This window comes from Helicoverpa zea, chromosome 20, assembly GCF_022581195.2.
Source record: "Helicoverpa zea isolate HzStark_Cry1AcR chromosome 20, ilHelZeax1.1, whole genome shotgun sequence".
Classification (NCBI taxonomy): Eukaryota; Metazoa; Arthropoda; class Insecta; order Lepidoptera; family Noctuidae; genus Helicoverpa; species Helicoverpa zea.
The window spans coordinates 10009085-10023729 of NC_061471.1; the positions used below are offsets into that span (position 1 = coordinate 10009085).

The 14645-nt window shown below is 34.9% G+C and overlaps 1 protein-coding gene across 1 annotated transcript; it reads left to right on the forward strand.

Moving 5' to 3' along the window:
• The first annotated feature begins 9669 nt into the window (after window positions 1–9669).
• LOC124640269 (peroxisomal multifunctional enzyme type 2-like) lies at window positions 9670–14618 on the forward strand. Its single transcript, XM_047177973.1, has 3 exons — window positions 9670–9942; window positions 12867–13020; window positions 13921–14618. The coding sequence occupies exons 1-3, from the start codon at window positions 9940–9942 to the stop codon at window positions 14121–14123; spliced, it is 360 nt and encodes a 119-aa protein (XP_047033929.1). The 5' UTR covers window positions 9670–9939; the 3' UTR covers window positions 14124–14618.
• The last annotated feature ends 27 nt before the right edge of the window (window positions 14619–14645 follow it).

A 14645-nucleotide genomic window follows, 5' to 3' on the forward strand; every position in this document is an offset into this window, starting at 1 on the left:
GTTGCAAAGGTCTTGTCAATACAAATAATTTAAGCCCAAACACGAGGTAGTTTACATATTCAGTTGTCGAGTTCCCTCGACCCTCTCTGGTTTCCATCATCAGATCAGCTCTAAATCTTCACAGTTGAATAGTGCTTTTAGGCGTACACCTGAGTGTCAAGTTTTTACCCTATGTATGCCTACAACTTTCGAAGGTTGCCCTCGATTTCTCAGGGTTTCCATCATCAGATCCTGACCTGATGACTATGGGACCAACTGGCAGCTATTCCGAGTCGAACAAAAAAAGAATCACGTAAATCGGTCTATAAACCTCGGAGTAATCGATGTACATACATAGAAAAAAAAAAAAAAAAAAAAAACATACCGGCCGAATTGATAACCTCCTCCTTTTTGGGAAGTCGGTTAAAAATATTTCAAATTTAAGGAACTATGGATTTTCGAATCTAAATGAATCTACGTTTGGAGAGGAGGCAAAACTTCAACTTAATTAAAACGGTGTTTTTTTACCAAAACGTGAGATGCCTTCAAAATATTAGGTCCTATAGATCCAATTTACTTGTTTACTAACAGACATTCTAGGAAATCTAATTCTCAAAATTCATGATCTAACATCTGGTCCATCTGGTTTTACCCATAAAGAACCAAAACAACTGCCCTCTAGACATGACATAATTAATAAAACGTCCCCAATTTCTAAGAAAGGAACCAATACGTTTTCTTTTCATCAATAGTCACAAAATAATTCGTTTCCACATCGATATCTCGATTACATTCGCACGAAAATATCGAAAAGTAAATTAGGCTGAGACACACTGTCATACACATTAATGAAATTCATAAATTCATGAGCATGGCACACTGGATGTGCCATCAAATATTCAACGCCGGTGCGCTCGCGTGTAATCAGAATATTAAAACTGTTTTCTTTCCATATGTGTAATGTAATGATTTTTATTCGTAATGTCTTCGTAATATCGATAAGGTTTATTTCTGTGACATGTGTGGGAAGATTCTCGAATTCGATGTCTTTTCCGGTCCAAGTATTTTGGTCCTTGTTTCTATATTGTGAGGTTGAAATAAAAGGTTCTGCCCACATGTGAAATTTCTAAGACAGATATACTACGCTTGAGCACGGACTGATTGATTGCGGGTTAGGTCCAAAATGATCAGACAAAAGTGTACTTTCAGGACTATTTTTTAGCCTTTTATTTTTTCTAGTCTTTCGATAACTTATTGGTCTACGTCTGGAAAAAAAACTATAGCTAAATAGTGTTTTGTTTTTGCGATTTGCCAAACAAATGGCTTCAGAATAAGATCAATTCTTACATAAGACACCGATGTTTGCTTTTCTCATCTGAAATTCACAACAATGAAATGTCGCGTGTTCTATTCTCGCTAAATTCAAACATGTGTGTACATGAATTTGGGTGTATGATTTAGTCTAGGTATTATTATTTATATTTTCTACGTATAATATGTGATACAAATGAAAGGAGTTGGGCAGGCTCCCCATTAGATGGAAGGATAATCTGGCCAGGGTCACCGGGAAGCAGTGGATACGGGTTGCTGAAGATCGAGCAAAGTGGCGAACCTTGGGGTAGGCCTTTGTGCAGCAGTGGACGTCTTTCAGCTAATACGACTTATATAGAATCATCGGCACGAATCTTGAGCGCTGACCTTCTCCTGCGCAGAAGTGATTTATTCGCAAAGAACCAAACCCGAGTGACGGCTATGACGCGATGCGCTGTGGGCCAATCACCGCTTTAGCCCGCCCCCGCGCTTCACTTCATATTACAAAAGGGATCCAATAAATTACTTCTGCGCAGGTGAGGGTCAGCGCTCAAGATTCGTGCCGATGATTGTATAAGCTCGTTTATAAGTTTTCTAATAACTATGTATAGTTATATAGTACAAGCACCACTTAGTTGGGGTCTACATAACGTTGTGGGAATATGTGAGGAATATTATTTTCAAAACAAAACATCCCTAACATACTCTCAAAAGTTTCACCAATTTTTGTAACAGGCTTTTGCAGGCTCCTATTAAAAACCCATGAATTTGGTCGAACTGTTCAAAAACTTGGATTAAAAAGAGCCAAGATTAAACCGAACGAGATTACTGACCCAGTCGGCCAAGTTACTTCGTCAAGTATGGGGTACCTTTTTGCAGTTAAGCCTAGCTTTGTTTACAAACATTTATTTATGAGAAATCAACTCGTATGTGCAACGCATTCACGGTAAATCGGCTATTTCGATTTGATTGGAGTTACAATGATCATTTAGCTTGATTCCTGTAAGATCTAAAACGAAGAGAATTAATACCTATTTATTTGCACAGAATGTACCTACACGGGGTATTTTTCAACAGTTGCTGCGTGAAACAGTGCCATTTTCAAACGAGGGTTACCATTTTCAAATCACAATATTACCATAACCAATAACAGTGCAAGTCAAACGCAAGTATCGAATAAACAGAGTTCACGTAAACTCAAACTAGCCAGAAAGGAAAACAAGAAATCCATTACGTATGCCAAACAACTTTTTTTATTGGCAGCATGTTAAATACGTTTCAAGGAAGTGCCCTGCGTTTGTTTAGGACTAGTCAAATAACCTAGAACAACAAACTTATTAGTACATCCACGAAACAATCCCCAAAAGGATCTTAACCTCTATGGTCTTAGACATTAGGTTGTGATTCTTAATCTGGATGGTTTGTGGGTGGTAAAGTTAAGTTGGTACGTAAGTCAAGACTTGATAGAATTAAAATATAAGTAGCAAATGTTAGCGTATCTATTTGTGAAGTGTTTGTCTTATTTGTGGAAGCTTTCAGTGTGGTATCGGCTTTATGTGGTGTCGGGTGTCATAATGTGTTGTCTGGTGTAACACTAATACGGAATGTTGTTGGTTTATTTTACCTCTTAGGAGAAGAAGGAAGTGTTATATTTGTAGTATTTTTGTTGGGTAGATCACCAAGGTCAAGCAACTATCTGTATTTTATTTATGGTTTTGTGTGGGTGACAAAATGTTAACCTTAATATTTTTCACGTTAAATGCCTGCCTGTGAGAGCTCAAAAAGCGTTTGACCTTTAGAATTGAGTCAGTCCCATTTCCACATCACCTATTACATTAGTAAGTTCTCCCAATTATTAAACTAGCTAAGTTATCGAAAACAAACTCTGCATAACCGGCCTAAATATTTTTTTCCCTTCCAAACAAAATTTCGTCAGTATTCAAATCCTCATTTAATAAAATAAATCTTACACTGCGAATAAACACTATAGATATGTAGGTACCTATTATATATCACAAAAAATCATCTTCAATTTCAAAAACCATCCTTTTACCCTATCAACCAGCCAATAAGCCCAACCATACCATAGCTTCTGGGCTAATTTGCAACGTATCTAAGAGTTACAAAGTGCTTCACCAGCGAACACCCAGTGAACTTGGCCCACGCCTACATTAGACAAAGAAGCTGATAGTGTACTTTCTACTTTATGGCTGTAGTTCTCAAAGCAAACTGATCTGGATATTGGCGGCGCAAACCGGTTAGGTTTCATATTCGTAATAGGTTATTGAGTGGATTTTGGTGGCTATATTTAATTAGATAAATGAATTGGGATATGTTTAGCAGATCTGTTCTTATAAAAGTTACAGGATATCTCCAGAGGTTCCAGTCTTATCCTGTCGGAGCTATTGCAGCCTTTCTTGATAAATGGGCTATCTAACACTTTTATGAGATTTTTTTAAGTCGCTATAGCAGTTAATGATATTAACGCAAACTCTTCAGCCTTATAATATTACCTATAGATTATGTAGTACATATAATAAAAAGTTATATTCATTTTTGCTATTCAACCTTCTTGAGTCTTTTAGATTTTTTTGCTTTTGGTTATGTTAGCCATCTTCTTAATTTTAATAATACCTACCTTAAATAATTATTATATATTTCAGTCGTTTCATTACATTAAAGTAGGTACATGTTTTCACATCTAAATGTAAATAATAAGATACAATTATTCATTCGTCTCCCGCTGTTCGCAAACAAAATCATATAATTTGAAATTGTAATTGTCTGGGACGCGCACCTACATAATTGGTTGCATCTATTACATTTTTTGATGAAAAAAAGTGTTTTCTCTAGTGAAATTTGCATTAATGCAAAAATTGGAGTGAAAAACACGTTTTGGTCCTTGCAGAACAATGTTGGTCCTAAGTTCTGAATTGTAGCCAATTTTGCCATGATAAAATGAATAGATACCATGAATTGATTTCTCGTTATTTTAATATCATAAATAGATAAACGACAATATTATGGTCTTTAATCTAAATCGAAAGACAAACATTAACCAGATATTATTACTTATTGAATCTAGAGACATCTACGGGAACTATTAAGAAGTAGTTGTCAAAATATACAACCACATGTTCCATCGTTCACCGGTAGATGGCAGTTTTATAAATTTTAATGAAAAGTGCATACTGTAGTTTCAAGATTACCTAAATCTTTATTTAGTTACAAGAAGTTATGTATCCAGTCTTAGCAAAGGGTATCGAGTAGCCCGGGTAACTGGGTTGAGAAGGTCTGATAAGCATTCAGTCTATGTAAAACACTGGTGCTCAGCTACATCCTGTTAGATTGGAAGCCGACTCCAACAAAGTTGTGAAAAGGCTAGGCAGATGACATAAGAAGTTGTTTCACGTAAATACATATTAACAAGAAATGTCATTACCCAGAACATAAGCAGGTATCGATAACAATTAAGTACTTACAACCGCGATAAAATCCGTAAAAGTAGTTTTATTTAAATGTCTAATATTCACGTAACACAAATCAATAAATTACTTACAAATTAACTGAAACCACACTGAAACTTTAACACACATAAGTATTTTTGTAATAAACTATGCTCAGCAATTTGTAAGGCAATATATTTCTTGTCACAGCGGAACGAATATCGGGAAACAATAATTAAAACTCGTAGTGAAATCGCGTGAAATATATTGTGTGGTCCAAAGTATAAGGAGTAGCGATTATCCTACAAGAACCAAGTATTCAGTAAGTACGTTCAACAATTTAAAACTTTTTATACCGGAGCCAATTCGAATAAGAGAATAAGTTTCATTGACTATCATTTCTATTATATTTTTTGAGGTTGAAGAACCCTGTTTAAACTTAAAATATACCCACAAGTGACACAGGCTACCATGCTCTGGAAAAATGTGTGAATCCGTCGTGAACAGGCGTAGTGGGGTGCCTAGAATCCTTTATACAGGATTGCTATTACACTGGAAAGACAGGGCTAAGCCCTGAGGGCTTTTAAAGCTTATTTTATGGGCCTTCAGGGTTAAATTGCAAAAAAAAATAGTTTTCTACAGAGAAGAAACTATATCTATTTACTTTTTCGAATAATGTAAATAAGCCCGACAATATCTTGTAATTTGCACCATCTCCGACAATTAATACACCGAATAATCTCTAAACGTATGATGCCTGCGCCTCGCCAGACTACTTATCGAGCTCACTAAATATTCTACACTTTTTAAAAGGACTTTTCATAATTTTAGCTCTATTGATTTTTTCTTTTTATTGAGTTTTTGTGAAATTCAAGATATGGGTGCGTCGTTCCAGCGCTGAGATGTAAGATATCAAAGCTGTTTAAAATAAAATAAGAATTCTTACGATATTATATAATAATTTGGGCACTATTATAGATGGTATTATTATAAGACAAACGCCATATGTAAAGAATTACAATGTGGGTATGTAAGTTAAACTATAACACAGAAAATAAATTGAAATATTTCCTCCTTTTTTAAATTAGTTAAAGTAAAGCTACTAAGTATACCTACTAAGCAACAATACACTGATTGCAAAGCGTGTAAGTATTTCACAACTTATTTCCACTTGAAGTAAAAGACAACTATGCAAATGACAATATAAGTGAGTTAACTTATACAATAGTTGGTCATTGTTGAGAACTAAGGTACTTCCACTATTTGCTGCAGTTATCCTAAATAACTGGTTACATAACGTTTTCGATGTCTCGGAAAATGCTTTTACCTCAGTCAGGTTCCAAACGAACAACCGATGGATCAGTTATTGAAATCCCCAGATAGTCTTTCTCACAATCCATGGATCTAGTTTTGGTCGTCTCCTTCCTCTATCTCTAGCTGCCGTTTAACATTAACTAAAAAACAACATTGGGGCTTTAGTTAATCGTAAATATTATATCGGGTGTTTCGTACCTAATCACATTACATCAAACATTTTAATATACTGGTTAATATATGTCGATTAGCACAAAGAAATAAATAAAATATGCAAAAAAAATTTTTTTTTTTTTCAAACAAAGTAAATAGTCTAGCTAGACATTAACATGAAGAAAGAAAAGTAAAAACTTTAATTGCACCTTAATTACAGAAATATTCATGTTTTCACGTCTTGAAATCATAAAGTTACTTCATACAATAGGGTAGTGTCCAGGGTCGAAATAATGAAATAATATTTAGTCCGCTTTTTAGATAATCAAAAAATATTGGATACGTATTTTTTCTTTTTTTAATTAAACATAAAATGACAAAGATAATACACTTCAAAAATTAGGAGTGGGGGCCTTTTACGTCACAGTGTCCTGAAAATTGTAGCAACTTGTGACGTCACACTCAACTTTAACACGCTATATCTTAACAAGTTCTGATCCAATTTAAAAAAGAAAAAATACGTATCGCTTAATTTTGGACAATCTACAAGACGGACTAATTATTATTTTTTAGGAAACTAGCCTATTAACACTAATGTACGTCAATTAAAATCTGCAAGTCATCACGATGCTTCATACAGCCATTTTTGGTCGCAGATATGATAAAGATGTAACAAGTCGCAACAGTTTCGTAACTGATACGACACAACGTGACTGTGTAGGGATTAGCTTTTATGAGTTGTAACGGTTCAGTAAAAATGTGACGGAAACTAGATTCAGTAACTTTGTGTGGTCGCTGTGTCGATACTTTACAGCTTAATTTGTAACCACACATTTTAGAAACTTTGCGTTTGGTTTGTAACCAGTGTGCAATGTTGACACAATTGTGTTGTAACTGGGTAGTAACATGTGTAGTCGATGTTCCAGAACACTTTAACAATAACTTGCATATATAAAAACATGACGAGAGCCAGTTATTCTCAAACTGTCTATGTTTTCTGCCGTTATCAACCATTTAATGAAACCATTTAATAAGTAAACAACCAAAAACCTTACGTAAATTCCGATGGACTTCAACTTTTTACAGAAGAGTAAAAGAAATAAGTACGTCCCAAAATATCTCAAGTACCTAATTGTACTCGTACACAAGTTTTTTTTTTAATACCTAATATTTTTTTCATGATGTGCATTGTTGGTAGGGCACATTGACGGATACCCATTTTATTGAACTTAAAACTTATTATTTTCTAGGCCATTTACAGGAAAACAGTACGGAATTTAGTGGAGGAGCTTAGTGGTATAGTCCCTAGTGCCAAAGTTTCAACTTTCGAGCTCCAAATCGCTGTTTTTTCGTTTTCTCGGCCAAAACAAGACGTCTTCGTCTTTAACTCAAGTACTCGGCACAAGCGATATTAATTCTGATGAGCCTCCTTTGGTTAGAACAATGAAAAAAGGCATCTTGACTTGATAAAAACTTTGGGAAACACTGTAACCAAATATTAAGAGAAACCATCTTAAAAATCTAGTAATTTTGTAACAATTTACCGTAACATGTCGACACGTGTCGACACATTATCGTAACTTTGTGACTAGTTGCGACGAGCATATTTTTCATAACAAACATCAAAAATGTTTTTTCATAGTTCATTATTTATCAATTTTATGAGTAAATCTTGCTAAAATAATTTGTATTAGGATTAAAATATTTGATATTGTATTTAAATGGAAGCTTTTAAGCACTCGATGTGCATAATTTTATATTTTTATTTTATTTAACATAAGTTTTTCTTTCGCCAGAATTATGAAAACATGATATTACGGTGGCGCGTTGGAAATATCAACATATTCAAAGAAATTACACAGTAAACTTTTTTTCCCAATAAGATTTGAGCATTATAAACCATATTAATTAATGAAAACTAAAACTTTGTTAACTTACCTTGAGTTCATCAACTCAAGGTAAGTAAACCATCATTATGGGATTTCTTGTATTTTGTATTCGTCGTGTCACTCACGCACGAGCCAACGAAATTGATCGAACGAATGAATGATTGAATGATTAGTGCTAACTCTGGTTAAAATATGGTAACAATGTTACGACACGGCGACGTAAATTAGAAACCAAATGTTACTTGTTTATTGTGTCGAGATCTTCCCCATTTTTAGTTGCAGCGACGGCGCTAACACGGAACGTCGACGAGATTATGTTTCGAGATAGATCAGTGTCGACGCTAAGTGTCGAAACGGTTACGTCATGTTCGCAAAAATGGTTATATGACACTACTAGCAGGTTAATGATTTTAATTTAATACGACGATACTGTCTATTCTCCTATCAAAAACAATCCAAAAAAACAGTTCTTCTTTCAATATTTTTTTATACTATATACCTTCTATTAGATAGATAGATAGATAGATAGATAAAACATTTATTCAGACAAACAAAAAGACACCACAAAGATACACAATAAGAAAAATAAAACAAAACAAGAAGTGGGTAGAAAGAGAAACATAAAATATGAAATACAATCAGAGATTAACGGCGCGCTGCAGTGTCTTACGTTTTCACCGAATGGGAGTCCAACTCAGCATGTGTCAGGTAGAATACCTGACGCTGGTATTCTGCTGTGCTGGTATTAGACTAAGATCCAGTCGCAACATTTAACTATAACGATAACCAAACCATAACCAGCCGTATAATTGCCGCCCAGTAGCTTAATCGGCGATTTTACAACTTCAAATGTTTCGATTATCCTTAAGGTTAAATAGTACAACACAAAGTAAATATCTACCTAAAATCATATGTAAAAATTAGTAAAGGCAAATTGAATTAAAAAAGACATGTGCACAAAAAAGTCTTTAGTTTGGATTTAATTAATGCAAATAAAAAAGTGAAAACAATCTTTCCGAACAGAATAAGTATAAGTAATATGTATATATCTATCTTATCTCGTCAATACAAGTAGTCGGGTGACCATGATATTCACATTTTGCAAGACAATTCCATCGTACATTTGTTCCATTATGACAGGACTTAATCGAGGTTTAAATAATGTCATGTCCAAGAATGAATCGAAACTCCACAATCATAAAAATGTCACCAGCTCTGAATCTACTTATAGAAATCTTTATTTCACTACCAATTCCGAATTAGTAGATTAGTAGATTAGTAGATTAGATGTATTTAGAGAATTAGTAGATCCGAATTAGTAATTAGAATTATATAGACGAAAGAGATTTGAATAGTTGCAACTAAAATTTAATGAAATTCTTTCAAGATAAAATAGGCCTTCGATAGTATATTAAAAAAGTCATTTTTATGTCTTAAGAAACCAGTAAGTAAGACTGATAACCAGTCCTACCAGGGGGTACTGGGTTGCCCGGGTAACTAAGTTGAGGAGGTCAGACAGGTAGTCGCTCCTTATAAAATACTGGTACCTACTCAACTGCATTAGTTAGTCTGCAAGACGACCCCAACACAGATGGGAAAAGGCTACACAGATGATGATATTAAATCACAGAATCAAATGCTCACTCAGCCCAAAACCCACATAATGTATGACTGTTTAAACTGCATTTCTCCAAAACAGGTTTATCCCCGACACACCAGAGCACATAGTCACAACATTCGAGCGCACAGCCTGCGTACGTTTTGCAATACGAGAGTGAAAGCTCTCGGAAGAACTGACTGTGTCACTGCGCTGAGAGCAACGTCACTCGCTACACGACACCGGCATAATGGTATGTAATACCTCTTTTTATATATTTTTAGTAATTAACTATTTTAGCAACACCAACAATAAGACATAATTATCATAGCCAAAAAAATATTGCTATAATTATGTCCTGGTTTTTTTTTTATCACAGGTGTAATGTATCCTATGGGTACCCTATTCACTTACTTCTATAATCGAACCATACGTTTGTTGACGTAATTTATATAAAGCTTATCTCATAATTCTATCTCTAATCGCAAAAACAATAGATGGGTCGATTTTTATAATCTGAAGTCAACAAATAGGATATAGGATAGATTAGTTATCTTAGGTTAGGATGCTTTGTTTTGTAATTTACTAACATAGTAATTAAGTAAAAATTGCTAAAAATCACTTGAATAAATGAATATAATATATATATATTTATATTATATATATAAACTATCCAGGACAATAAAAATATACTTTTTAGAAAAAAAAATTGGCAAGGCAGTGATAATTAGGTCTAATTGCATTCTTATTGTTATAGTTCGGCCATTCAGAGAATGCGTTCCTGACACGTCGCGATTGAACTGACGACGTAACTTTGCAATGGCGTTGCAGTTACGATAAAAATATTTTTGCTGGTTGTTTACCGTTTTAACAATTGAGGAGCATTAAAACAACATTATTATATCAATAATCAATGAATGTTATTACGTCGTCAGTTCAATCGCGACGTGTCAGGAACGCATTCTCTGAATGGCCGAACTATAGTTTTATAGTTTTTCAAAAAGCAATGAAAAACAACCCTATTTTGAATAGAGAATATTAGGGGAATTATACGCTTTTGTTTTGGTTTTGTGCTCAGCATTTTCCGGGCTTTTGTTTAGCTGTGGTACAGTCAACTTCAGATCAGTGGTAACCGTTTTATAGGAAAATCGTACATATTACTATTGTGTTAAGGTGCATGACAGTTACCACTGATGTGCAGTCTACCGAACCTACATCATACACTAGCTTTTAACATAAACATATATAATTTCTGGCTTGTGTAGGATCTTTATGTCGAGGTTTTTTTACTGGATCCGAGATACAGTGATATGACACAGTAACGAATCGCTGTGTGAATGCGTCTTAATGTGAAAGAACTGTTTGATTAAGATGACAGGTTCCTTTTGCAATGTTTATTTGACCTGCAAATGGTTATTCAAGTGTGAGGGATTGTGTGTGAAAGTTTACTCAACTCCACAGCAATCATTGCGACAAAATTGTCACACATAAATGTCATACTATTATGCAATGCCGATAAAGCGTACCTACCTCAGCACCATACATACCTACAGGCTTTTACTGTTACTTCTTATAAAAAATTCTTTGAGATGCCGCAACAAAGAATAAGAAAGGATACATTTTCATCAGTTTAAACTTGGACTAACTCTCCGTGTTTATTAATGAGGTGAAAATATTATAAAGCTAAAAAGTTTGTTGTTGTTGAAGAGACTAATCTCAGGAACTACCGATTTTAAAACCTTATTGAGGGCCCATTTATTGAGGGAGGCTCTAGGCTACTTTTTATCCAGCAAGACGCAGATGACACCGGTGGTATAAAGTACTAGTTAAAGATATAATAAAATCTTAAATAATAATAGTCGTGCACGATAATCTAGATTCTATTTTAATTTAAAAAATATATTTACGATTCTGCTTATTTATTAGAGCTCATTAAACTCAAAACTTAGAATTTTTCAGTTTGGTAAATATTTAAATAGGGCTTAATCAAGAAGAATATTAGATTTGTTAAAAACTTTGAAGTTTAAATACTTATAAGACATTATTTAGGTATTTTATTAAGAAACTTAAAAAGAAATGAAAGTTGTATTAAATTCACATTGCCTAGAAAGTCCTCATGAACATTTTATTTTATTACCTAGCCTGGGCTTAGAATGTTAGATTATAAAAGTAAAAATATTGTATTTAAAAACACAAAATTATGGTCATCCTCATGTCGTGTTGGGAAATATACTTTAAGAGGACATTACCTCTTTATGCTGTGCCCTACCGGGTCCATATTGTTTCTAATATATTGTTTAAACTTTATAAAAATACCACCTGTATTACATATGGAACGCAAATAAAGATTTGTATTTGAATTTCATAACCGATATCCACCCAAAGTCCCTCGGACTCACCATCTTCACACTCGGATAAAGGTAGCTTAGTGGCCATTCATTCTCGGGCAATGTATTGCATGTATCTTTCATTAAAATCGGTTCAGCAGTTTTGGCGTAAAAGCACGACAGACACAGACAGGCTAATTTCGCATACAATATTATTAGTAAGAAAGAATATAAAAATTCGTGGTGGCCTAGTGGGTGAAGGACCAACCTCTCAAGTATGAGGGCGCGCGTTCGATCCCAGGTCAGGCAAGTACCAATGCAACTTTTCTAAGTTTGTATGTACTTTCTAAGTATATCTTAGACATCATTGGCTGTGTTTCGGATGGCACGTTAAACTGTAGATCCCGGCTGTCATTGAACATCCTTGGCAGTCGTTACGGGTAGTCAGAAGCCAGTCAGTCTGACACCAGTCTAACCAAGGGGTATCGGGTTGCCCGGGTAACTGGGTTGAGGAGGTCAGATAGGCAGGCGCTTCTTGTAAAGCACTGGTACTCAGCTGAATCCGGTTAGACTGGAAGCCGACCCCAACATGATTGGGAAAAGGCTCGGAGGATGATGAGTAAGAAAGAATATCAGGTGTTAAACATAAACCGGTTGCAAAAATTTACGATAGCATATTACCTCTATATCCAATCATATAAATGTTTTCTTCTCGCTCAACCAGCTTGGTCGAAGCCTTTGCCAAGCTGTGGACATTTTACTCCGTAACGATGACGCATTTCTTTTCTCCTAAATCAATCAACAAATCAATTCTAGTGCAAACACCAATTTTTTTCTTTCTATATTCCAGGGTGCCTCCCAAAGCGAGCACACAAAGTCAGAGAAGGCTGAACTAGTGAGGAAAATCAAGGAGCGACTGGCCTCTGTGGACCCCGACAAGGCGAAGTCACTAGGAGGAGTATTCCTCTTCAACATATTTAAAGGAACCAGCGTTTATTGTTGGAGTAAGTATTCAAGATTTTCGTCAAGGTTTTTTCCATCTTTTAAAACTGACTGAACATGTCAGCTAAATTGGCTCCAGACATGTTCTTTTTGCAGTTTTTTTTTTTGTTCCTCCAAATTTGTTCTTTTTCTGAACAAAACTAATTAGCTATTTCCCGCGGTTTAGCCGGCATCTGGAAACAATTACTTAAAGTACCGATCCGAATAAAAGTAACCCTTCATACTAGTCGATAAATAAATAGATTAACAAAGAAAAATCATTTCAAATCAGACAACAACCTTTTCCTTAACCAAACTCTTTAGCCTTATCAAAGAGTACCTTGTCTTTTATACCGTGGCACAGTTATTGGTCATACAGCCTAGTACTAGCCTGTACTCGCGCCAGTAGCTCCACTTGACTGGCTTATCGTGGAACACATTCGCGTCTAAAGATTTATGATCGCACGATTTGTTGCTGCTTACAACCTATCTAGTTGTGGTTAGCCGCCATTTGTTACCAGTGTACCTACTTGTAAATATTTCATCCTTTATTTTGCAATGAATAGGTTTATTACTGAGTAATAATCTTGGCAGTTAAAGATAGCTAAATTTATTTTCGTAATATATGTTACAGTGATGCAATCAATTAATTGTGAAGTTGACTCTTAATTGTTAATAGGTACTTAAGCCCATTACAAAGATCACTGAATACTTTCGGTGAGTTACGCCATTAAATATTTCTTCTCAAACTGACATGGAAATTAAGTCTTTATGTAAAAAAAAGAACCAAAAAAAATTGTGTCTCGTGTGGATCCGCGCTCTGGCAAACAGGGGTTTAAGACCTTCTTACTTCAACAATCTCTAACGAAAAACTGATCTCACCAAATATAAATGGCAAACCTAATCTCTAACCCTTGTTCCAGCCATGGACCTCGACCAACTGAGGGTCTACGAAGGTGAACCTGACCAGGACCCGGACACCACGGTCACCATGAGTGAACACTACTTCAAACAAATGGTGACGGGCAGGGAAGACCCCAAGGTCATCTTGCAAGCTGGACGCTGTTCCGTCACAGGGAACGTCATGAAGGCGATGCAACTTGAACCTTATATTAGGTTAGATTAGAGTTTGTTTTAGAGTGTTTTTGTAAGTTATTGTTATGGCGTTTTGGTGTTTAAGATGGAGTTTGTCTTTGGTTTTATGTGGAAGTGATGGTTCGTGCTTTCGTCTCGGTTTGCTCACATAACATAGTTATCTATTGATTCATAATCATTCATAAAGTTCATTTTCGTCATCATCATCATCATACATTATCATTAATTCATCATCCATGGACTTCGAAATCATTATTTTAGTTACCTATCACTCGATCTTACCACATGCTAATACTCTGTTCTCTTAAGTTCGGAACTTCGGACTTCTGTTTTTTGTTTAGCGTAAGATTATCATTAGTGTTAGGAATACTGTGAAGACAAAGGATAGGCTGTTGTGCTACAATTTTAAAGTATTAGTACCATAGATAACATGCTTTTGTAGCTGAATTAAGCACTAAGTTATACGTTATACGCACATAGTTATAACTTATAAGTTTGTTAAGCTTTAAATAAATGTTAATATGTTCGCAGTTTGTTTTAATTGCTGATTTTT